At 39.1% G+C, this 25,234-nt stretch overlaps 1 protein-coding gene across 1 annotated transcript in view; it reads left to right on the top strand.

The window, feature by feature from the left end:
- LOC133559733 (filensin) overlaps nt 1–18,574 on the top strand; it is a 28,157-nt gene extending 9,583 nt beyond the window's left edge. The window contains exons 2-8 of the mRNA XM_061911778.1: nt 4,070–4,130; nt 5,653–5,748; nt 6,301–6,393; nt 11,586–11,699; nt 15,418–15,638; nt 17,136–17,227; nt 17,297–18,574. Coding sequence (XP_061767762.1) covers nt 4,070–4,130; nt 5,653–5,748; nt 6,301–6,393; nt 11,586–11,699; nt 15,418–15,638; nt 17,136–17,227; nt 17,297–18,303 — 1,684 coding nt within the window. The 3' untranslated portion in view covers nt 18,304–18,574. The remainder of the gene's footprint in view (nt 1–4,069; nt 4,131–5,652; nt 5,749–6,300; nt 6,394–11,585; nt 11,700–15,417; nt 15,639–17,135; nt 17,228–17,296) is intronic.
- Nucleotides 18,575–25,234: the final 6,660 nt, after the last annotated feature.

The raw sequence follows: 25,234 nt of genomic DNA, 5'->3' as shown, positions 1-25,234 counted from the left end.
ATATATATATATATGTATATATATATTTGCAGTGTGTATATTGCACATATTACATATTGTTATGAAGGTGTCTGTTACTACATCATATATATATATGTATATATATATATATATACACATACATACATATATACTTGCAGTGTGTGTATTGTACATTTTACATATTGTTATGAAGGTGTCTGTTACTACATCATATATGTATACCGTATTTATTTGAATTGCCGCAGGACATATAGTATGCGCCTGCCCTGAATTACTGCCGAGTCAAACTCGCTTCCAAAAATAATTAGCGCATGCTTAGTATTACCGCCTGGTCAAACTCGTGACAATTCCCCTGTCATCATTTTCAAAATGGAGGAGGATGATTTCAATACCGGTAATTTAAATCGCGTAAAGGGAAGAAGATTAGGAGCTATTTAGTAGGATTGAAGGTCCATGCTTACATCACACTCAAATGTTTACTGCATGCCTTTGGTAAGTGTCGGAGTGAGAAGAGGTCGTAAAATAATTAGCGCATGCTTACTTTTACCGCATGCCTTTTGTAAACGCAGGAGTAAGAAGGGATTTTATATTAATTAGCACCCCGGCGGCAATTCAAGGAAATATTATATATAGACTTGCAGTGTGTGTATTGTACATATTACTTAGTGTTATGAAAGTGTCTTTTAGTATATTACATATATACTTGCAGTGCATATATAAAACATATTACATATTGTTATGAAGGTGTCTACTGCTACATATATTATATATATACACTTGCAGTGTGTATATTTTGCATATTACATATTGTTATGAAGGTGTCTTTTACTACATTATATATAGACTTGCAGTGTGGATATTGTACATATTACATATTGTTATGAAGGTGTCTTTTACTACATTATATATAGACTTGCAGTGTGGATATTGTACATATTACATATTGTTATGAAGGTGTCTTTTACTACATTATATATAGACTTGCAGTGTGGATATTGTACATATTACTTAGTGTTATGAAAGTGTCTTTTAGTATATTATATATATATACTTGCAGTGCATATACAAAATATATTACATATTGTTATGAAGGTGTCTACTGCTACATATATTATAAATATACACTTGCAGTGTGTATATTTTGCATATTACATATTGTTATGAAGGTGTCTTTTACTACATTATATATAGACTTGCAGTGTGTATATTGTACATATTACATATTGTTATGAAGGTGTCTGTTACTATTTTAAATGTAGACTTGCAGTGTGGATATAAAACATTGATGGAGGGTTTTGAAGTTGTCTTCGAGGGCTTTGAAGGCTACAATTCAAGCCTTTATAGTCTTTAAAATAAAAATAAAAACATTGAAAAATAAAAAGTGTTCTTGATTATAAACGATAAGCCAAGTTTTAAAAAAAGTGCAGTTCTTGTTGAAAGTGTGTACAATACTTTCCATTTAGTTGGGCTTGCTAATGTCTGGCAGCGGCTAAAAAGGCATATCAAATTCCGTGGGGATTGTAAACACCCCAACAGCCACCGTGTCACAAACGTCAAGTGGAAAATAAGAATGCAGGCTGCACATTAAAGTGTCGTGTTGTAGAAAACTGTCATGCATCCCCAGCTCCACGACAGAATATCCTTTTGTTGCGCGGAACACGACATCGACGACTTGAGCAGAATATAAAATGCTTTCAGGCTTCCTCTTCAGCGAGAATGTCTTGTTTATCTCCTTTGAAGAAGCACATTTTTACTGCACAAATAAGAAGCACGCTCGTCGCTATACATGATGGGTTCTGATCAGGGTCATCAATCAATCAATCAATGTTTATTTATATAGCCCTAAATTACAAGTGTCTCAAAGGGCTGCACAAACCACAACGACCTACTCGGTAGAGTCCACATAATGGCAAGGAAAAACTTACCCCAGTGGGACATCGGTGACAGTGACAAGGATGACTATGAGAAACCTTGGAGAGGACCGCATATGTGGTCCCCCCCAATGGATGTCGAGTGGGTCTAACATAATATTGTGAAAGTCCAATCCATAGTGGATCCAACATAACCGTGAGAGTCCAGTCCAAAGTGGAGCCAGCAGGAAACCATCCCAAGCGGAGGTGGATCAGCAGCGCAGAGATGTCCCCAACCGATACACAGGCGAGCGGTCCATCCTGGGTCCCGACTCTGGACAGCCAGTACTTCATCCATGGCCATTGGACCGGACCCCTCCACAAGGGAGAGTGGGACAGAGGAAAAAAGAAAAGAAACGGCAGATCAACTGGTCTAAAAAGGGAGTCTATTTAAAGGCTAGAGTATACAAATTAGTTTTAAGATGAGACTTAAATGCTTCTACTGAGGTAGCATCTTGAACTGTTACCGGGAGGGCATTCCAGAGTACTGGAGCCCGAACGGAAAACGCTCTATAGCCCGCAGACTTTTTTTGGGCTTTGGGAATCACTAATAAGCCGGAGTCCTTTGAAGGCAGATTTCTTGCCGGGACATATGGTACAATACAATCGGCAAGATAGGATGGAGCTAGACCGTGTAGTATTTTATACGTAAGTAGTAAAACCTTAAAGTCACATCTTAAGTGCACAGGAAGCCAGTGCAGGTGAGCCAGTATAGGTATATATGTATGTATATATGTATATAAAGGTATATACAGTATAGGTATATATGTATGTATATATGTATATAAAGGTATATACAGTATAGGTATATATGTATGTATATATGTATATAAAGGTATATACAGTATAGGTATATATGTATGTATATATGTATATAAAGGTATATACAGTATAGGTATATATGTATGTATATATGTATATAAAGGTATATACAGTATAGGTATATATGTATGTATATATGTATATAAAGGTATATACAGTATAGGTATATATGTATGTATATATGTATATAAAGGTATATACAGTACAGGCGTAATGTGATCAAACTTTCTTGTTCTTGTCAAAAGTCTAGCAGCTGCATTTTGTACCAACTGTAATCTTTTAATGCTAGACATGGGGAGACCCCAAAATAATACGTTACAGTAATCGAGACGAGACGTAACAAACGCATGGATAATGATCTCAGCGTCTTTAGTGGACAAAATGGAGCCAATTTTAGCGATATTACGGAGATGAAAGAAGGCCGTTTTAGTAACGCTTTTAATGTGTGACTCAAAGGAGAGAGTTGGGTGGAAGATAATACCCAGATTCTTTACCGAGTCACTTTGTGTAATTGTTTGGTTATCAAATGTTAAAGTTGTATTATTAAATAGAGGTCGGTGTCTAGCAGGACCGATAATCAGCATTTCCGTTTTTTTGGCGTTGAGTTGCAAAAAGTTAGCGGACATCCATTGTTTAATTTCATTAAGACACGCCTCCAGCTGACTACAGTCCGGCGTGTTGGTCAGCTTTAGGGGCATGTAGAGTTGGGTGTCATCAGCATAACAGTGAAAGCTAACATGTATGATGTCACCTAGCGGCAGCATGTAGATGCTGAAGAGTGCAGGACCAAGGACTAAACCCTGGGGAACTCCACACGTTACCTTAACGTAGTCCGAGGTCACATTGTTATGGGAGACACACTGCATCCTATCAGTAAGATAAGAGTTAAACCAAGACAGGGCTAAGTCTGACATACCAATTCGTGTTTTGATACGTTCTAATAAAATATTATGATCGACAGTATCGAAAGCAGCGCTAAGATGGAGGAGCAGCAACATAGATGATGCATCAGAGTCCATCGTTAGCAATAGATCATTAGTCATTTTTGCGAGGGCTATAGAGGTCTAGCAGGACCAAAGGCCACAGTTGTCGTCCATTTTTTTTCCATCACGTTACACAAGTCAATTTGCACCTGAGTATAAAAGCAACACTTTGGGCTGACAGACATCACTTTAAAGCATCAAAACATTGTGCAATCTTAGGATTGACATGTATTCATGAAGTGCAAGACCCTTTTTTACAAAAATGGATATGTCCCAATCGTTTTTTTTTAAACGAACAAAATAGTGTGCTCTATATTTTTTCAAACGTATGACAAAATATAATTGTTTTTTTCTCTTCTTTTTTTATTGCAGATACAGAAATGAATGTGATTATCAAGAGCAGCTCAGGGGAACTTTGGAACAGCTGAACAAGGTAATGTACTCATAGAAAACAAATATTTGCAATATTTGTAGGACAAAGTACACAGCATCACTCAAAGATTGTTTCACTTATTAAATGTTTTGAATCATTCTATTTTTACATGATAAATTATGTAAAAATATAATCAGACTAAAATTAATGAAAATCTTAAAAAAGTCAATTTTTGAACATTTTAATCATGTATATATGAATTAATTGTAAATGTAACAGGAAATGTTGAATAAAAATATATTTTACAGAAAATAAACATACACCATATATATTTATGTATTTTTTGTTTGTTTCAAATACTAACCATCCTTTCAGCTTATATATTTACAAAAACAAAATTACCAACTCAATTAATGATACAATTACAGTATGTCCTAAGTCCAATTAAATAAATAAAAAAGTAAAATAGAATATATTAACTGTTATGATAATCGTTATCACTATAATATTGTATAATATTTACTTCTCCGGTCAATATTTAAATTGAAAAACATTTTTTTGTTAAATTATACGGATAAAAAAAATCCTAATTAAAATATAATTTTAAACTAAGCTAAAAATATTGTTTCTCAAACTTAAAAAAAAAAAGTTAAGGATTGAATTATATATTCAAAAGTAAAATAACTATTTAAACTGTATACAAAAATATATCTCCAAACCCTGAGTGTATATTATATTTATATTGACTGCAGTTAGAAAAATTAGTTATTTATAAAAACAAGAATAATTACAATATCAGTTATTGTTGAAAAAACATTTTAAAACTTTCCATTTAATTTTTTAAATATGATACATTTACAGTACATCATAAGTCCAATTAAATAAATAAAAAAGTCAAATACAATATGTTAACCGTTATGATTATCATTATCACTATTTGTTTTGTATAATATTTACCTTTCCGGTCAATATTTAAATTGAAATAAAAACATTTTTTAGTTAAATAATACGGATAAAAAAATCCTAATTGAAATATAAATTTAAACTAAGCTAAAAATATAGTTTCTCAAACTTAAAAAAAAAAGTTAAGGATTGATTCATATATTCAAAAGTAAAATAACTATTTAAACTATATACAAAAATATATCTCCAAACCCTGAGTATATATTATATTTTATATTGACTGCAGTTAGAAAAATGAGTTATTTATAAAAACAAGAATAATTACAATATCAGTTATTGTTGAAAAAACATTTTAAAAATGTTCATTTTATTTTTTTAATATAATGATACATTTACAGTACTTGCTAAATGCAATTAAATAAAAACAAGTCAAATACAATATATTAACTGTTATTATTATCATTATCACTATTTGTTTTGTATAATATTTACTTCTGCGGTCAATATTCAAATTGAAAAAAATGTTTTGGTTCAATTATACTGGTAAAAAAAATCCTAATTAAATTATAAATTTAAACTAAACTAAATATAGAGTCCCTCAAACTTAATATATTTAGGTTTAAGCAATATATTTAAATGTAAAATAATTATGGTGACCCCCCCCCCCCCCCCCCCCCAGGAGGCCGACGGCGCCCTGCTGAAAAATCTGGAGCATCAAATCCAGTCTCAGTTCCTGCAGGATGACATCACCTCCACCAGAGACCGGCACAGGAAGGTCAGCGGCACTAAAGGAAAACCTTATCAGTAGTTTGCACCGTACTTTTCCTTCTTAAAAAAAGTACTTTTGTAAAGTATCTTCCATATGAGGACCGGCGAACAAGTGATGACATAAATCATGGTCCCGATACGGAAAACCATTGCATCTAAGAAAATGTCTCATTTGCGCCTTCTGGTGGTGAAATCTGTCAAAATGAAGGTGGTCTCAAAAAGGCGGGATTTTTTGAATTGACTGTGTCGGTTTTAGAAGTGCTCCCCCACTGGTCAACATATGTAATAACAATAATATATACAACAAAACAACCGTTCTTGTTTTATTGTAGGCTTCTTCACGCAATTTCTTTGATTAGATGGCAATTTTCGCCAGTCCTGATGTTTGTGACAAATTTGGTGAGTTTTGAATTATGTTAAGGGGGTCAAATTACAGCTCAAAGAGGCGGCGGTATAATAAAGAATAATAAAACCTTAGAAAAACAATAGGGTCCACTGTCATTCAGTCCCTAATAATAAAATAACAAACTCAGTGTTTTTTCTTCTTCTCCCACCACAGAACCTTGCAGAGATCCAGACCTACGTGAACATTTTGCAGCAGATCAACCAAACACTTCCGCTCGTCCCTCCCGTGTCAGCGGGCATCTCCGAGGTGAGAAGGCCGGCCAAATAATTGCCAGCGCGAGCCCCCCCGGGACGCCAAGTCGGGCGTTGATGAGGTCACTGGCCTCCGAGTTGCTGCCTGATGCATTAATGCGGACCTGGGCAAATTAAGGCCCCCGGGGGGGGACACATCAAGCTTCACCACCTGGTAGATTTTTACGACAAAATTCTAAAGCTTAGTGATGTATCAGATTTTTGCTGTTTGTTGCATTTTTGTTGCGTTTTTGCTTGATTGTAAAATGTGTCATATATTCATATGTTGTTAATATTCAGTGTTTTATCGTTCATAGTGAATATTGTAAACATTCTTTATTTACATGTACATTTGAGTGTCTCATTCGGTAAAAACTATTTTAATTCCATTCCGTTTTTGTGAGGTTTTGTATTAGTGTTCCTAAAAACAGATCTAGCGGACCCCAGACACATTTTTCCTTGAAATTTGGCCCCCCGAGTCAAAATTCTAAAGCTTAGTGATGTATCAGATTGTAGGTGTTTTGGGGAATTTTTTTACCCTTCGCGTTCATATTTTGCTGTTTGTTGCGTTTTTGCTTGATTGAAAAATATGTCACATAGTCATAGGTTGTTCATATTCAGTGTTTTATCGTTCATAGTGAATATTGTAAACATTCTTTATTTACATGTACATTTGGGTGTCTCATTTGGTAAAAACTATTTTAATTCCATTCCGTTTTTTAAGGTGTTTTTTTTAGCATTCAATCGGACATTATTGTGAGGTTTTGCATTAGTGTTCCTAAAAACAGATCTAGCGGACCCCAGACACATTTTTTCCTTGAAATTTGGCCCCCCGAGTCAAAATTGTAAAGCTTAGCGATGTATCAGATTGTAGTTGTTTTTTGGAATTTTTTTAACCTTCGCGTTCATATTTTGCTGTTTGTTGCATTTTTGTTGCGTTTTTGCTTGATTGTAAAATATGTCATATTCAGTGTTTTATCGTTCATAGTGAATATTGTAAACATTCTTTATTTACATGTACATTTGGGTGTCTCATTCGGTAAAAAATATTTTAATTCCATTCCGTTTTTGTGAGGTTTTGTATTAGTGTTCCTAAAAACAGATCTAGCGGACCCCAGACACATTTTTCCTTGAAATTTGGCCCCCTGAGTCAAAATTCTAAAGCTTAGCGATGTATCAGATTGTAGTTGTTTCTTGGAATTTTTTTCCCCTTCACGTTCATATTTTGCTGTTTGTTGCATTTTTGTTGCGTTTTCGCTTCATTGTAAAATATGTTGTTAATATTCAGTGTTTTATCGTTCATAGTGAATATTGTAAACATTCTTTATTTACATGTACATTTGGGTGTCTCATTCAGTAAAAACTATTTTAATTCCATTCCATTTTTTAAGGTGTTTTTTTAGCATTCGATCAGACATTATTGTGAGGTTTTGTATTAGTGTTCCTACAAACAGATATACCGGCCCCCAAGAAACATTTTTCCTTGAAATTTGGCCTCCCGAGTCAAAATTCTAAAGCTTAGCGATGTATCAGATTGTAGGTGTTTTTTGGAATTTTTTTACTCTTCGCGTTCGTATTTTGCTGTTTGTTGCATTTTTGTTTGATTGTAAAATATGTCATATAGTCGTATGTTGTTAATATTCAGTGTTTTATTTACATGTACATTTGGGTGTCTCATTTGGTAAAAACTATTTTAATTCCATTCCGTTTTTTAAGGTGTTTTTTTTAGCATTCAAGCGGACATTATTGTGAGGTTTTGTATTACTGTTCCTAAAACAGATCTAGCGGACCCCAGACACATTTTTTCCTTGAAATTTGGCCCCCCGAGTCAAAATTGTAAAGCTTAGCGATGTATCAGATTGTAGGTGTTTTTTGGAATTTTTTTAACCTTCGCGTTCATATTTTGCTGTTTGTTGCATTTTTGTTGCGTTTTTGCTTGATTGTAAAATATGTCATTAAGTCATATGTTGTTAATATTCAGTGTTTTATCGTTCATAGTGAATATTGTAAACATTCTTTATTTACATGTACATTTGGGTGTCTCATTCGGTAAAAACTATTTTAATTCCATTCTGTTTTTGTGAGGTTTTGTATTAGTGTTCCTAAAAACAGATCTAGCGGACCCCAGACACATTTTTCCTCGAAATTTGGCCCCCCAAGTCAAAATTCTAAAGCTTAGCGATGTATCAGATTGTAGGTGTTTTTTGGAATTTTTTTAACTTTCGCGTTCATATTTTGCTGTTTGTTGCATTTTTGTTGCGTTTTTGCTTGATTGTAAAATATGTCTTGTAGTCATATGTTGTTAATATTCAGTGTTTTATCGTTCATAGTGAATATTGTAAACATTCTTTATTTACATGTACATTTGGGTGTCTCATTCGGTAAAAACTATTTTAATTCCATTCCGTTTTTGTGAGGTTTTGTATTAGTGTTCCTAAAAACAGATCTAGCGGACCCCAGACACATTTTTCCTTGAAATTTGGCCCCCCGAGTCAAAATTCTAAAGCTTAGTGATGTATCAGATTGTAGTTGTTTCTTGGAATTTTTTTACCCTTCACGTTCATATTTTGCTGTTTGTTGTATTTTTGTTGCGTTTTCGCTTCATTGTAAAATATGTTGTTAATATTCAGTGTTTTATTGTTCATAGTGAATATTGTAAACATTCTTTATTTACATGTACATTTGGGTGTCTCATTCGGTAAAAACTATTTTAATTCCATTCCGTTTTTTAAGGTGTTTTTTTTAGCATTCGATCAGACATTATTGTGAGGTTTTGTATTAGTGTTCCTAAAAACAGATCTAGCGGACCCCAGACACATTTTTCCTTGAAATTCGGCCCCCCGAGTCAAAATTCTAAAGCTTAGCGATGTATCAGATTGTAGGTGTTTTTTGGAATTTTTTTACCCTTCGCGTTCATATTTTGCTGTTTGTTGCATTTTTGTTGCATATTCGCTTGATTGTAAAATATGTCACATAGTCATATGTTGTTAATATTCAGTGTTTTATCGTTCATAGTGAATATTGTAAACATTCTTTATTTACATGTACATTTGGGTGTCTCATTTGGTAAAAACTATTTTAATTCCATTCCGTTTTTTAAGGTGTTTTTTTTAGCATTCAATCGGACATTATTGTGAGGTTTTGCATTAGTGTTCCTAAAAACAGATCTAGCGGACCCCAGACACATTTTTTCCTTGAAATTTGGCCCCCCGAGTCAAAATTGTAAAGCTTAGCGATGTATCAGATTGTAGTTGTTTTTTGGAATTTTTTTAACCTTCGCGTTCATATTTTGCTGTTTGTTGCATTTTTGTTGCGTTTTTGCTTGATTGTAAAATATGTCATATTCAGTGTTTTATCGTTCATAGTGAATATTGTAAACATTCTTTATTTACATGTACATTTGGGTGTCTCATTTGGTAAAAACTATTTTAATTCCATTCCGTTTTTGTGAGGTTTTGTATTAGTGTTCCTAAAAACAGATCTAGCGGACCCCAGACACATTTTTTCCTTGAAATTTGGCCCCCCGAGTCAAAATTCTAAAGCTTAGCGATGTATCAGATTGTAGGTGTTTTTTGGAACTTTTTTTACCCTTCGCGTTCATATTTTGCTGTTTGTTGCGTTTTTGTTGCGTTTTCGCTTGATTGTAAAATATGTCATATATCAGGCCTGGGCAATTATTTTTAATCGGGGGCCAAATTTAGAGAAAAAAATGTATCTGGGGGGCCGGTATATCTATTTTTTAGGAAAACTAATACAAAACCTCACAATGAAGTCTGATTGAATGCTAAAAATGTTAAGACAGACCTCCTTAAAAAAGGGAATGGAATTGTATTTTTTCTACGAACGATAAAACCCTGAATATTGAGAACACATCCGCTCTTAATTGACATATTTTTCTAAATGAAACAAAAAAGCAAAAAACAAAGCAAAATATAAACGTGAAGGGTAAAAAAACAAAAAAACACCTACAATCTGATATATGTGAAACATCACTAAGCTTTAGAACTTTCTTGTAAAAATCTCCTTTCACGTCTGTCCCTGACAGCCACATTTCAGGCTCGCTCTGATTACCATAGTAACTAGTAGGGTTGTACAGTATACGGGTATTAGTATAGTAAAGCGATACTAATGAATCATATTCGGTACCATACCGCCTTTGAAAAGCACAGGTCCGCCACACCTTAAGATTTTTTGTTAAAATATAGCAAACAATGCAATTTTTTCTGGTCTCCTTTATTTAGAAAAGTATCGAAAAAGTACAGAAAAAGTATCAAAATAATATTGGTATAAGGACAACATTAGTCACTAAAATATCAAGCAAAAGCGCAGACTCCAACCGTTGAAATATGCTGTGTAGTTCAAGACTTATGCTCATTTGAAACATGACTGCACATCATAATGGCAGCAACACTTTACAGTTAAAGATCTAAAAGAAATATTTGGGACTGTCCGGTGGGCCGGATTGAAAAGTTTTACAGGCCGCTTGTGGCCCCCGGGCCTTAATTTGCCCAGGTCTATCATATATTCATATGTTGTCAATATTCAGTGTTTTATCCTCCATAGAGAATATTGTTAACATTCTTTATTTACATGTACTTTCTGGGTGTCTCATTCAGTAAAAATTATTTTAATTCCTTTCCATTGTTTAGCATTCAATCAGACATTATTGTGAAGTTTTGTATTAATGTTCCTAAAAACAGACACATTTTTCCTTGAAATTTGGCCCCGAGTCAAAATAACTGCCCAGACCTGCATTAATACAAGCTAGCCAAGGTACACGGGCACACTAAGCCCTGCCCTTTGCCTTGTCAGGACACATAATCCTGATGACTGTGGCGAGTCATATTTTGCTGTTTATTGCATTTTCGCTTGATTGTAAAATGTGTCATATATTCATATGTTGTTAATATTCAGTGTTTTATCGTTCTTAGTGAATATTGTAAACATTCTTTATTTACATGTACTTTCTAGGTGTCTCATTCGGTAAAAACTATTTTAATTCCCTTCCTTTTTTAAGCATTCAATCAGACATTATTGTGAGGTTATCTGCTAAAAACAGATATACGGGCGCACTAAACCCTGCCCGTCGCCTTGTCAGGACACATAATCGTGATGACTCCGTGGCGAGAGCTGTTTCCCATGAAATATCTTCATTTTTTGTTAGTTTTTTTTTGTATTTTAACACTGCTGTGGTTTCTCCCTGTGAAGGAAGAAGAGAAGCTGTTGGCCCAACGCCGACTGCCCGGCCTGCTGAGTCAGCTGGAGGAGTACAAGAGCGCCCTCTGTCAGCTGCAGGCGCAAAAGCAGCGTCTGCAGGCCGAGGTGAGCGTGTTGCCATGGCGACTGCTGCTTTTTGCATCAATTTAATCTTTTTGCGTTCCTTCAATACGGACAATAAAAAGCCGTTTATAGCTCGGTTGCTAGAGGGGCCGTGCCAGCAACTTGAGAGTTCCGGGTTCGATTCCCTAGTCACTGCCGTTGTGTCCTCGGGCCAGACACTTTACCCACCTGCTCCCAGTGCCACCCACACTGGTTTAAATGTCACTTAGATATTGGGTTTCACAATTTAAAATGCTTTAATTCACTAGAGAAAAGCGCTATATAAATATAATTTACTTCACTTATCTTAATGAGAATGTGTATTCATTACTTACTTGTAACACTGACCTAATAATGAATTATATACTTAATATGCTCAAATAATGATTTTATAACTCTGTTTGGCCTGCAAAGCCTGGGAAAAAATAGGTTTCAATGTAATACTATTTTTTTTTTACTAAATGCATTCGTTCTTTAAATTTCGACAGAAAAAAAAAATGCATATTTTAAACTTCGAGACTATCTGATGATGCCAATTGTAACGTGTGGCTCGCATTGTGATGCGCGAGTGGTATCACCTCAAGATGCCACAGGACAGGAGCAAGCAGGATGAAGATAGGAGCTGCTTTCAATATAAAAATACAAATTAACACTTGACAAAAGGGTAAAATAAAGGTGTGCCTTAGCACCGACAGAGAAATGCTAATCGCTAGCAAGGATAGAGTTCAAAGTCCTTTGAAGTGTGAGGAAGCTAAGCTAAAACTTAGCAGGCTGAAATCAAACAGAGAAGACACACGTAACTGTGGCATGAGCAAACAAACCGTCCAGAAAGAACTCCAGGCGGTCTTGAATACCAAACACTAATCAAAGACAGGTGTGCACCTGGCCCCAGTGCAGGTGAAACAGATGATGAAGCCATGGTGACGAACATAAACAAGGAAATGCACAAACAAAGGGATCGGCAGAGTCCAAACATAATCAGAAAATACACAAAAGCCAAACAACAAACACCAATTTTATTATTATATTCTGTATTGCAAAACTATTTTGTGAGATGAAAACAAACAGTTTTATATCTGCTTGTCACTTTTATTTAGGATTTTTAAGCAAGTTCTAAGTACCAAAATCTAATCATGATTAATCCCAGGTTGTCAGTGAATTGATTAACGTGGACCCCGACTTAAACAAGTTGAAAAACTTATTGGGGTGTTACCATTTAGTGGTCAATTGTACGGAATATGTACTGTACTGTGCAATCTACTAATAAAAGTATCAATCAATCAATCAATCAATCAAAATGAGTTTACAGCCCCGCCTTAGGGTGTTTCCTCCAAATACGTTTTTTTTAACCTGTCTGGATGTGTCCTTGTCGACTTTCCCTGTCCTTTCTCTGTTTTGTGTGGCAGCACAGCCCTGTAGATAAGCTCTTTTTCTTAAAAGTACTCAGGCTTAAAAACCCTTCTTTTTTAAAAAAGCCTTTTTTTTTAGATATATGCATACTAGTTTGTGTTTTTATTTATTTTTATTACCTTTTTCTTTAACTTTTTTAATACACTGTAGCACTTTGAGGTTGTTTACTCAATGTAAAGTGTTTTTTTTTAAATAAAACAATAATAATATTATATTATTATAAAAATAACAATAATAATACTATAATAATTTGTAATAATATTATATTACAAATATGATTATTATTGTTATAACTCACACATTAATATTGATATTATTATTGTATGTATGTAAAAAACACTAATACAATAATAATAATAATAATAAGTATGACTTAAATACTATTATTATTATATCCCTTTCTGTGTCATAATAATTTCGTTTGTATTATGAACATCATCTTGGATAAAAATAATATTTGTTATATTATTTGTATTTCACTAGTAACTGTACAGTATAACTTCTTGTGAGACAACCAACTAATTAACTGCCAGTTAATTAATAATAATAAAATACCACAATGGTGGCGAAATTATATCAATCGTGCGAGAAACATAGCTATTTTTTAATTATTTTGTATGATTATGAGAATATATCTAATGTAATATTTTCATATATTTGTTATTATTTATGTGTCCTTTATTATACAGACCTGTCTTTATAATGGTGCAGTGGCACAAAACAGCCGCTAGATGTCAGCAAAAACCAAATTATCATGAAAATATCTCACTATCATATTACATACTGCAACTTGGATGCAATTGTAACACTGTATTAGTACAGTAGTTACAAATGCAAAACAATGATTAAAACAAGACCAGATACTGAGTAGCAACAAAACAAAAATATTGATACAATTAATTTCAAATATTTTTATTAACTAGCAAAAACTTAATGCTCAACAAAATTAAGTTGTTGCTAGTCTCCATTTATTTGTTAATAAATATATTTGAAATTAATTAAATCAATATTTTTCTGTTGTCATATTACAATATTTTATAGATTTTCTCCCCCGTTCTGTGTTTATTAAATAATAACAAATATTGGCTAATTATTTGTATCCTTCCTGCCAATACGCCCATAACAAATATTCACCACTAGATGTCAGCAAAAACCACAATAACATTAAAATATCCCACGATCATAGTGAATACTGTAACTTGGATAACATTAAAGTGTATTAGTACAGTAATTAAAAATTAAAAACAATAATTAAAAAAGACTAGCTATTGACTGATTGGTAGCAACATTACAACAATTGCTCAACAAAATTAAGTTGTCGCTCGTTTCCATTTATTTTTAATAAATATATTTGAAATTTATCATGTCAATATTTTTTCTTGCCATATTAACAATATTTTAGAGATGTGTTCCAGCTTCTTTGTGTATTAAATAGTAACAAATATTGCCAAATATTTTTTCTCCTTGCTGCCAATATGCCAATAACAAACATTCACCACTAGATGTCAGCAAAACCACAATAACATTAAAATATCCCGCAATCATAGTGAATACTGTAACTTGGATAACATCCAAGTGTATTAATACAAAATTACAAATACAAAACAATAATTGAATCAAGACTAGCTACTGACTGATTGGTAGCAATATTACAAAAATTAAGTTGTTGCTAGTCTCCATTTATTTGTTAATATATATATATATATATATATATATATATATATATATATATATATATATATATATATATATATATATATATATATATATATATATTTGAAATTCATCATATTCATATTTTTTCTTGCCATATTAACAGTATTTTATAGATATTTCCCCCCTTTTTTGCGTATTAAATAATAACAAATATTGGCGCCTTCCGCCCGATTGTAGCTGAGATAGGTGCCAGCGCCCCCCGCGACCCCAAAAGGGAATAAGCGGTAGAAAATGGATGGATGGATGGGCTAATCAGTTTTCTCCTTCTTGCCAATATGCCAATAACAAACATTCACCACTAGATGTCAGGCAAGGCCGAATTTGTTACAAATGTCTGCATAACCTAATTATGTGTTGTATGTACGCCTTGACAATAATCACAAAAATTAGCTTCCCTACACTTCCATACGCCGTGTACGGTGTACTTCCTAAGTCATGCTCAAATTCTCGACACACCCCATACTGAATTAGCAACACAACGCTCATGTGCCGAATTGATGACCGTGTTAAATATCCTCCCGGGCATTTTTAACACTCACAAATAACTCAATCAGAGAGTCTTGATTAAAAACGCACAATTGTGTGTCTCTCTCAGGCTGCCATGATGGAGCAGGCCATCAGGGGCACCCAGGAGAGTTTCGACAATGAGATCCAGCTGTACAACGAGCAAATCGAGTCCCTGCGCAAGGAGATCGAAGAAGCGGAAAGGTGCTTGGAAAAGTTCACCAGCGAGTGTCGCCACTTGGCCATGTACCAGACGTCTCTGGAGAACGAGCTGGAGCGATACAAGAGGATCATCGAGAACGAGGATAACAGGTAGGCGCAAACCTCGGATGAGGGTTGCCACGTCATTTTGGGGAAATGTCCAATTGAATATGAAGGAACTATCTGGATGTCGACTACAATCTGTAGAACCCTTTCACGCTTGTTGAACGACACAACCTGAGATATGATCCTCGGATTAGGGTATGACGTTCAATACTCATGTTGTGCCTAACTTTAACCTTTCACTGGGTTCTTTGGCAAATAAAGGCCAGGACCTCTGTTATGTCTGCCTACACTTGGCAAATATGCAGGAACTCTGTGACAGAGAATTGAGTTCCAGCTCGTTCTTCGCTTTTTGGGTTTCATCGAACTCATTTTGTGCAACAGGCCCTTTGAAGGACTACTTAAACAAATCCCACAAAGTTGCAAGCTTGCAGGTGTCCAAAAAGTCTCAGAAAGATCCAATTTCAAGTTTTAGCCTGTTTCACGCAGAAATCAAGCAACGTTTCTGCAAATAAGGCGTTTATTCTCCTGTGCCTTTGATACAGAACCAACCTAAGGCAGAAAATAGTCAGTGGCTCATGTAGCTGACGGCATACTTGTCAGACTGAAACAAATTTTAGCACAACAGGGTGAAGTGAGTCCCTGAAAAATATTTGACGACACAGTCCTGGAATTGTGGATTACACTTACCCACCGGTTACACCATCAATCAATCAATGTTTATTTATATACCCCCAAATCACAAATGTCTCAAAGGACTGCACAAATCATTACGACTACAACATCCTCGGAAGAACCCACAAAAGGGCAAGGAAAACTCACACCCAGTGGGCAGGGAGAATTCACATCCAGTGGGACGCCAGTGACAATGCTGACTATGAGAAACCTTGGAGAGGACCTCAGATGTGGGCAACCCCCCCCTCTAGGGGACCGAAAGCAATGGATGTGGAGCGGGTCTAACATGATACTGTGAAAGTTCAATCCATAGTGGCTCCAACACAGCCGCGAGAGTTCAGTTCAAGCGGATCCAAGACAGCAGCGAGAGTCCCGTCCACAGGAAACCATCTCAAGCGGAGGCGGATCAGCAGCGTAGAGATGTCCCCAACCGAACCAGGCGAGCGGTCAATCCTGGGTCCCGACGAGCGGTCCATCCTGGGTCTCGACTCTGGACAGCCAGTACTTCATCCATGGTCATCGGACCGGACCCCCTCCACAAGGGAGGGGGGGACATAGGAGAAAAAACAAAAGAAGCGGCAGATCAACTGGTCTAAAAAGGAGTTATATTTAAAGGCTAGAGTATACAGATGAGTTTTAAGGTGAGACTTAAATGCTTCTACTGAGGTGGCATCTCAAACTGTTACCGGGAGGGCATTCCAGAGTACTGGAGCCCGAACGGAAAACGCTCTGTTACGGTTTAGATTTCACCCCAAAAGTCTAAACGTTCCCCCATTCCTTGGTGACATTCATTTAGAACTTCAAAGGCAGTGAGAAAAGGTTTCAGTACTAATGTTCATTGACAACTTCTGGTCTTTTCTTTATTCACAGGTTGAACTCCGCAATAATCGGCAGCCCCATCACCCTGTTTACCACCAGCTACCACTACTCTCACACCCCCTCCGCCTCAAACAGGGGGCGAGGTAAGTGCTGTATATCAACTGTGCAAATCTACTCCTGGCTAACCACTAAAAGGCATTATGTGTTCATAGATATCACTCTTGCTATACAAGACATCAGCAACGTAAAGCCCCGTCAAAAGATCATGGCCAAGAAAGTCCAAAAGAAGAAGGAGCTAACCCCAAGAGACGTGATTGACAATGGTCAAGTGGACCGAGGCGCCGCTGGGGAGACTCCAGAGGAAGATGCCAAGGAGACGCCCTTGGTTGAAGGCCAGGAGGAGAGTGTGAGCAGGACCGAGGAGAGGCCCGTGTTTGCTGGAGTATCTCCGCAGGATGTGCCAGATGGAGCGCAGATCAGCAAGGCGTTTGACACGCTGTGCAACATCGTCAGGGATCGAATGAGGAAGTACAGGAAGCCTGAGCCGATCGCAGACTTCTACACAAAGGGGCGTTACGTCCTCGTGAGCGGCGAAGGAAGCCACCTGGACCCTTGCTTCTACACTTCCACACCATCCTCCGGACACATCGTTGTCACAATCAAAGACCAACCTCTAGGACGGAGCACACTGTCCCCTGAACCTCCTCAGCCTAAACTTCCTGGTCCAACCCCTCCTTTTAACGCTGGGGGGAGTAAGGAAGATGCCAGTGGAGGAAAAGGGAAGGACACTGGCGGCAAAGGCAAGGTCAAGAAGAATGAAGAGCCTGACCCTCCACCTAAAGATCCAGGCCCAGTCCAGCCATCTCCTGAACCTAAAGACCCAACTGGGGATCCCACCAAGCCAAAGAAGAACAAAGATGATGATGGACCAAGCAGGGCTTCTCCAAAATCAACACCCCGGGCCCCCAGCACCAGCTCTAGCTCCAGTTCCAGCTCCAGCTCCAGCACCAGCACCAGCACCAGCTCCAGCTCTGGCTCCAGTTCCGGCTCCGGCTCCAGCTCCAGCTCCAGTAGCTTTACCCCAGATGCCATGAGCTACGAAAAGGTGGTGGTGGAGTCTGTGGAGAAGTTCTCCGACGGCCGCAAACTCAAAGGTTACGAGGAGACGTCCATGGTGGTGGAAACTACCATCGAGAAATCCAGCAAGAGGAAACATTAAAGACCAAACTTCAAGAATCCATCACACTTTCCAGCTTGGGCTCTGGATCCATTACCATTGTTCTACCTGACAGCCATGCTCTCGCTTTAGTCCTTAACTTTCTGAAAACTTGGAAGAAAACATTTACTCTGTACCACCTTAAAAAAGATGAATGCGAAGACAGCTGAAAAACTGTGCCATCCTTCGGTTTTCCAATTCTCCCATTTATTTTAACCTCTTGAGCTCATTGGTTTAATTGGATGCCTGCACTGTCCCCCCACAACCCCCCCCCCCCCCACCCCCACAACCATTTTGCTGTGTATTAATTTGCTTGGACATCTTCAATAAAGACTACTCAAACATAAATGATGCTTTGTTGTCTTAACCCCATTTAGTACTTGCAATCTGCATTTTATGGTATTTATTTACGGTTTAATAATCAAAGTGATCTCCTTGCCTCCATCACTAAAGTGCTTGCCAATGTGATGTTTGGACAATTTTTCTTCACGTATGTGAAGCATGCTTCTAGAACTGAACCATGCGGAACATCAGTGCTGAAGACAAACCGGTGGAAGCCAAGGAAACAACTGTTAGAGCTTGGTAAAGGCGTTGATATATTTGGTAAATATGGAAAGACCACAGTTGGGTTTCTGCAGGATTAGGTCTCTGCTTTTTGCGGATGATGTGATCCCGGTGGTTTCATCTGACCAGGGTCTTCTGCTCTCACTGGATCAGTTCGCAGCTGGGTTTGAAGCGACTGGAGTGAAAATCACCACTTATGAGTCCCAGTCGGAAAAGGGTAGAGCGCCATCCAGGGTTTGTGGACTAGTTCAAGTACCTCGGAGTCTTGTTCACGAGTGAGGGAAGAGTGGATGGTGAGATCGACAGGCGGATCGGTGCGGCGTCGGCAGTGATGCAGGCCCTGTATCGATCCGTCGTGGTGAAGAAGGAGCTAAGCCGAAAGACAAAGCTCTTAATTTACCGGTTGTCCTACGTTCCCGTTCTCACCTTTGGTCATGAGCTTTGGGTTATGACTGAAAGGACAAGATCACGGGTACAAGCGGCCGAAATTAGTTTTCCTCCATCGGGTGGCGTGGTTCTGCCTTAGAGATAGGGTGAGCAGTTCTGTCATCGGGGAGGAGCTCAAAGTAAAGCCGCTACTCCTCCACGTCATGAGATGGTCCGGGCATCTGGTCAGAATTCCCCCGTAGGTGTTTGGGGCGCGTCCGACCAGTAGGAGACCACAAGGAAGACCCTGGACACGGTGGAGAAACTACCGTATTTTTCGGACTACAAGGCACATTTAAAATCCTTTCATTTTCTCAAAAATCGACAGTGCGCTTTATAGGGTTGCGCCTAATGTACGGCATATTTCTGGTTGTGCTTACTGACCTCGAAGCAATTTTATTTGGTACATGCTGTAATGATAAGTTGGACCAGTATGGCAGTCATACATAAGAGATACGTGTAAACTGCAAGATGACGCCGGTAAAAAACACTACCATTGAGAATGTAGATCACTGCACACGGCGCTCAAAAATCTGTCAAAATATTTTGAGTTTGACTTCGGTAAGCAATGAAGCCGCACCGTTTGATGGATTGTTGGCACATTAAACATACGAGTATTATTACGGTGTGTCTAGAAGGACCGCAAAATGGCACCTATTAGTTGCATTTTGTTTCACACTATTATGCAAAAACAACTTTTCTTACCTTCTTGTACCTGCTAATGTGTATTTGGGATCTGCATAAATCCTGAAAATTTGAGCGCGTGCGCCATTATAGTCCGTGTAGACACTGAACCGTTTGTTCTTTATTTATAGCTTCTTATGTGGCATTCACTACTGTTGCCATTTCTAATATAAAGTAGTGTAAAGTTCTTACTTACATCTGTCAGTTGACTCGCCATGACGCTAAAACATACCGGTGTGGTGAGTTTACATTATTCACCCAAGTAACTTTAGTTATTAGAGTGTTCCGGTCGGACTGTTTTTCACGGGACACATTTCCGGGTGTTGTTGTTGCACAAGTGAACCACGGATGAGGAGATGCTGCTCCGTTATTGATCGAAGTCAAGTCTGAATGTCATTAAAAAAGTTAGCGCCATCTTTTGACACTTTGTCCACTCTCGTCCTTGCACGCTACACGGCTACACGGTGTAGTGAGTTTACATTATTCACCCAAGTAACTTTAGTTATTAAAGTGATCCAGTCGGACTGTTTTTCACGGGACACATTTCCGGGTGTTGTTGTTGCACAAGTGAACCACGGATGAGGAGATGCTGCTCCGTTATTGATCGAAGTCAAGTCTGAATGTCATTAAAAAAGTTAGCGCCATCTTTTGACACTTTTTTCACTCCCGTCCTTGCACGCTACACGGCTACAACAAAGATGACTGGGAGAAGACGCCGTCGAAGGTGAGCCACGTAAATACAACCCGCACACAAAACAGCACATCCTGAAGCGATTGTCAGAAAGCTACTTGAAAATGCCAAACTTGAAGGACCAACCGGAAAATTCCGTGACGGAAAAAAAAAAAAAAGGGAATGTATTTTCATCCTGTTACTTTGTTTTGTTTTGTTTTTTTATTTTTTTAAGAAAGGGGGTCTAGTCCGATGACCATGGATGAAGTACTGGCTGTCCAGAGTCGAGACCCAGGATGGACCGCTCGCCTGTGTATCGGTTGGGGACATCTCTACGCTGCTGATCCGCCTCCGCTTGGGATGGTTTCCTGTGGACGGGACTCTCGCTGCTGTGTTGGATCCACTTTGGACTGTACTCTCGCGGCTGTGTTGGAGCCACTATGGATTGAACTTTCACAGTATCATGTTAGACCCGCTCCACATCCATTGCTTTCGGTCCGCTAGGGGGGGGGGGTTGGCCACATCTGAGGTCCTCTCCAAGGTTTCTCATAGTCAGCATTGTCACTGGCGTCCCACTGGATGTGAATTCTCCCTGCCCACTTAGTTTTCCTTGCCCTTTTGTGGGTTCTTCCGAGGATGTTGTAGTCGTAATGATTTGTGCAGTCCTTTGAGACATTTGTGATTTGGGGCTATATAAATAAACATTGATTGATTGATTGATTGATTGATTGAAAATGGTCTATGCAACATTTTCACCAAAGAACCACCATCTCTTGTTATGTAAACCACAAGATAGTGTTTTATATTTAGAAAAAAACATAATAGGACCCTTTTAATGCGCCTAATATTCTGGTGCGCCTTTTGTATGAAAAAAGACCTGAGTAGACCCGCTTATTGGCAGTGTGCCTCATAATCCAGTGCGCCCTATGGTCCACAAAATACAGTTTGTCTTCCAGCAGGCCTGGAAATGCCTCGAAATGGATAAAGTTAAAAAGTTAAAGTAGCAATGATTGTCACACCCACACACACTAGGTGTGGCAAAATTATTCTCTGCATTCGACCCACCACCCTCGATCCCACCCTGGGAGGTGAGGGGAGCAGTGAGCAGCAGCAGTGTCTGCGCCCGGGGATCATGTTTGGTGATTTAACCCCCAATTCCAACCCTTGATGCTGACTGTCAAGCAGGGAGGTAATGGGTCCCATTCTTAAAGTCCTTAGTATGACTCCAACCACTAGGCCGACTTCAAGTAAGTGGAAGAAGATGGACGAAAACAGCATTAGTGTTCAAGTCTAGTAGGACATAATGCAACATGGCGAAGCAATGAAACATTACTCACTACACGTCCTTGAGAAACTGGTGTGAGTGCACTGCAGAAGTTGAACGACATGGAGCAACCGAAGAGCGCTCTTTGACGCAGCTCTAAAAATAAACCACTAATGTAATGACTGTAATGACCCCCCCCCCCCCCCCCCCAGCCCCCCTCTTCCCCTGTTCTCGCTGAGAGGCAACGCTTGTCTCCACTCCTGTGCTCTTGAGAGTCCGTAAAAGCCGCAAACGCAGAGCAACCAGGTCTCCATGAGTCCGTTTAGACAGGCTGTGATACTGAGGGGACTTCATGGAGCACAATAATAATAATAATGATAATAACTTAGATTTATATCGTGCTTTTCTAAACATTCAAAGCGCTCACACAAGAGTAGGACTCAACATTCATTCACACCTGGTGGTGGTAAGCTACATCAGTAGCCACAGCTGCCCTGGGGTAGACTGACAGACAAAAAACAAAACAAATGCCGGCAGATGCTATGTGCTTGCCCATCCATCCATCCATCCATCCATCCATCCATCCATTTCCTACCGCTTATTCCCTTTGGAGCTTGCCAGCACACCTTATGAAGACATTTAAGTCTCACCTTAAAACTCATCTGTATACTCTAGCCTTTAAATAGACCTCCTTTTTAGACCAGTTGATCTGCCGCTTCTTTTCTTTCTCCTATGTCCCCCCCTCCCTTGTGGAGGGGGTCCGGTCCGATGACAATGGATGAAGTATTGGCTGTCCAGAGTCGAGACCCAGGATGGACCGCTCGTCGGGACCCAGGATGGACCGCTCGCCTGTATCGGTTGGGGACATCTCTACGCTGCTGATCCGCCTCCGCTTGAGATGGTTTCCTGTGGACGGGACTCTCGCTGCTATCTTGGATCCGCTTGAACTGAACTCTGGCGGCTGTGTTGGAGCCACTATGGATTGAACTTTCACAGTATCATGTTAGACCCGCTCCACATCCATTGCTTTCGGTCCCCTAGAGGGGGGGGGGGGGGTTGCCCACATCTGAGGTCCTCTCCAAGGTTTCTCATAGTCAGCATTGTCACTGGCGTCCCACTGGATGTGAATTCTCCCTGCCCACTGGGTGTGAGTTTTCCTTGCCCTTTTGTGGGTTCTTCCGAGGATGTCGTAGTCGTAATGATTTGTGCAGTCCTTTGAGACATTTGTGATTTGGGGCTATATAAATAAACATTGAAGACTTCAAACAGGAGGACTTCAGGAAAGGAAAATAAAAATCTACATAAAAAACGGTTTTAGTAGCGTGAGAATGAGATATTTTTAAATCCATGCATCCATCCATCCATCCATCCATTTTCTACCGCTTATTCCCTTTGGATCTTGCCAGCAAGCCTTATGAAGACTTCAAATGGAAGTACTTCAGGAAAGGAAAATAAAAATCTGCATAAAAAACTGTTTTAGTAGCGTGAGAATGAGATATTTTTAAGTCCATGCATCCATCCATCCATCCATCCATCCATCCATCCATTTTCTACCGCTTATTCCCTTTGGAGCTAGCCAGCACACCTTATGAAGACTTCAAACGAGAGGACTTCAGGAAAGGAAAATAAAAATCTATGTAAAAAATGGTTTTAGTAGCGTGAGAATGAGATATTTTTAAGTCCATGCATCCATCCATTTTGCAGCATTCGGGCGGAAGGCGGCGTTCACCCTGGACAAGCCGCCACCTCATCGCAAGGCCAACACAGATAGACAGACACCATTCACACTCACATTCACACATTAGGGAACATTTTAGTGTTGCCAATCAACCTATCCCCAGGTGCATGTCCTTGGAGGTGGGAGGAAGCCGGAGTACCCAGAGGGAAGCCACGCAGTCACGGGGAGAACATGCAGACGACACACAAAGATCCCGAGTGTCACGGCATGGACTTAAATCCGTTTTTTCCTCAGCAGCCGGAGCTGCCCCTGCTCGCGCTGAGCGCAGCACATCCTCGCAGCGACAAGCCTGCAGGCGTTCAGCAATCTGCACACCTGGATTTATGAGGGTGAGTGGTATAAGGACCAGTGAAAACTCGGATCCTTGTGGGAACTTAGTTTCTTGATGGTGAACCGTAAGCAACAAACTTTATGCTCTCTCTCTTTGCTTCCTCTGCTGGGACCTCTACTGGCAACGCGCTCGGACACGCCCTTGTTCACGCTGAGCGCAGCACGTCCACGCAGCGACAAGCCTGCAGACCACCAGCAATCTGCACACCTGGGAAAGATGAGGGTGAGCGGTATAAGGACCAGTGGACCTTACGACCTTGCGGGACCTTAGTTTCTCGATGGTGAACCGTAAGCAACAAGCTTCATGCTCTCTCTCCGCGTTTCCTCTCCGTGGTGTGATTTGTCCCCCGTCTTCTCCCTTGTGCCCACAGTGATTTCCTTCCGTTGCCCTGGATCTCGACTGCCTCCCTCGATCCTCGACCCCCACCTGGACACAGACCTTGTCGCCTCTCTTTCTACCCCACGGACCTCACTTGCGGCAGGCTAAGGACCAGATGCGGGATTACATTTTCTCTCTGGCCTGGGAATGCTTCGGGATTCCCCAGGGGGAAGTTGATGCTAATGTTGCTCTGGAGAGGAAAGTCTGGGGGTCTCAGCTAGAGCTGTTGTCCCAGCGACCCAATTCTGTATAAGCGGTTAAAGATGGATGGATGGAACATAACTCCAAATGGTATATCTTGCAACTTTTGTCTGGGGCTAACTGAATCATTTCTATGACGTCGCTTTACGTTTATGTTACAAGCCTCTACTTTTCTGTTGGTGTCGGTTAGAGACTCCACCTCCACCCACAGAGACAAAAAGGGTAGATGCCTGACAGGAGGGTTCACAGCGGTTCTTTCATTCCGCTGTAGATAACATTTTGATTAAACTTTCGGGAAATGTCAGAAATAGGATAACAAATAAGTGATGACATTTTTGTGAGAAATGGATCACTGTCAGGGTTCAGGATTGGTTCTACTAATGGGAGTGGAGGTCTGTGGTCTCCGAGTATTTTTCTGGTTGGTAACAACCTCGCACGTATTTAATTTACTGAGTCTTTCATCTATTTGGTAGAGTAGCCGTGCCAGCAACTTGGGGGGGTCCAGGTTCGATCCCCGCTTCCGCCATCCTAGTTACTGCCGTTGTGTCCTTGGGCAAGACACTTTGCCTACCTGCTCCCAGTGCCACCCACACTTGTTTAAATGTAACTTAGATATCAGCTTTCACTGTGTAAAAGTGCTCTGAGTTACTATATAAAATATAATTAACTTCACTAATT

Source organism: Nerophis ophidion, linkage group LG09 (assembly GCF_033978795.1).
Source record: "Nerophis ophidion isolate RoL-2023_Sa linkage group LG09, RoL_Noph_v1.0, whole genome shotgun sequence".
NCBI classification, from domain to species: Eukaryota; Metazoa; Chordata; class Actinopteri; order Syngnathiformes; family Syngnathidae; genus Nerophis; species Nerophis ophidion.
The sequence above is the reverse complement of the archived record's forward strand: the minus strand, read 5'-3'. Positions and strand labels throughout refer to the sequence as shown.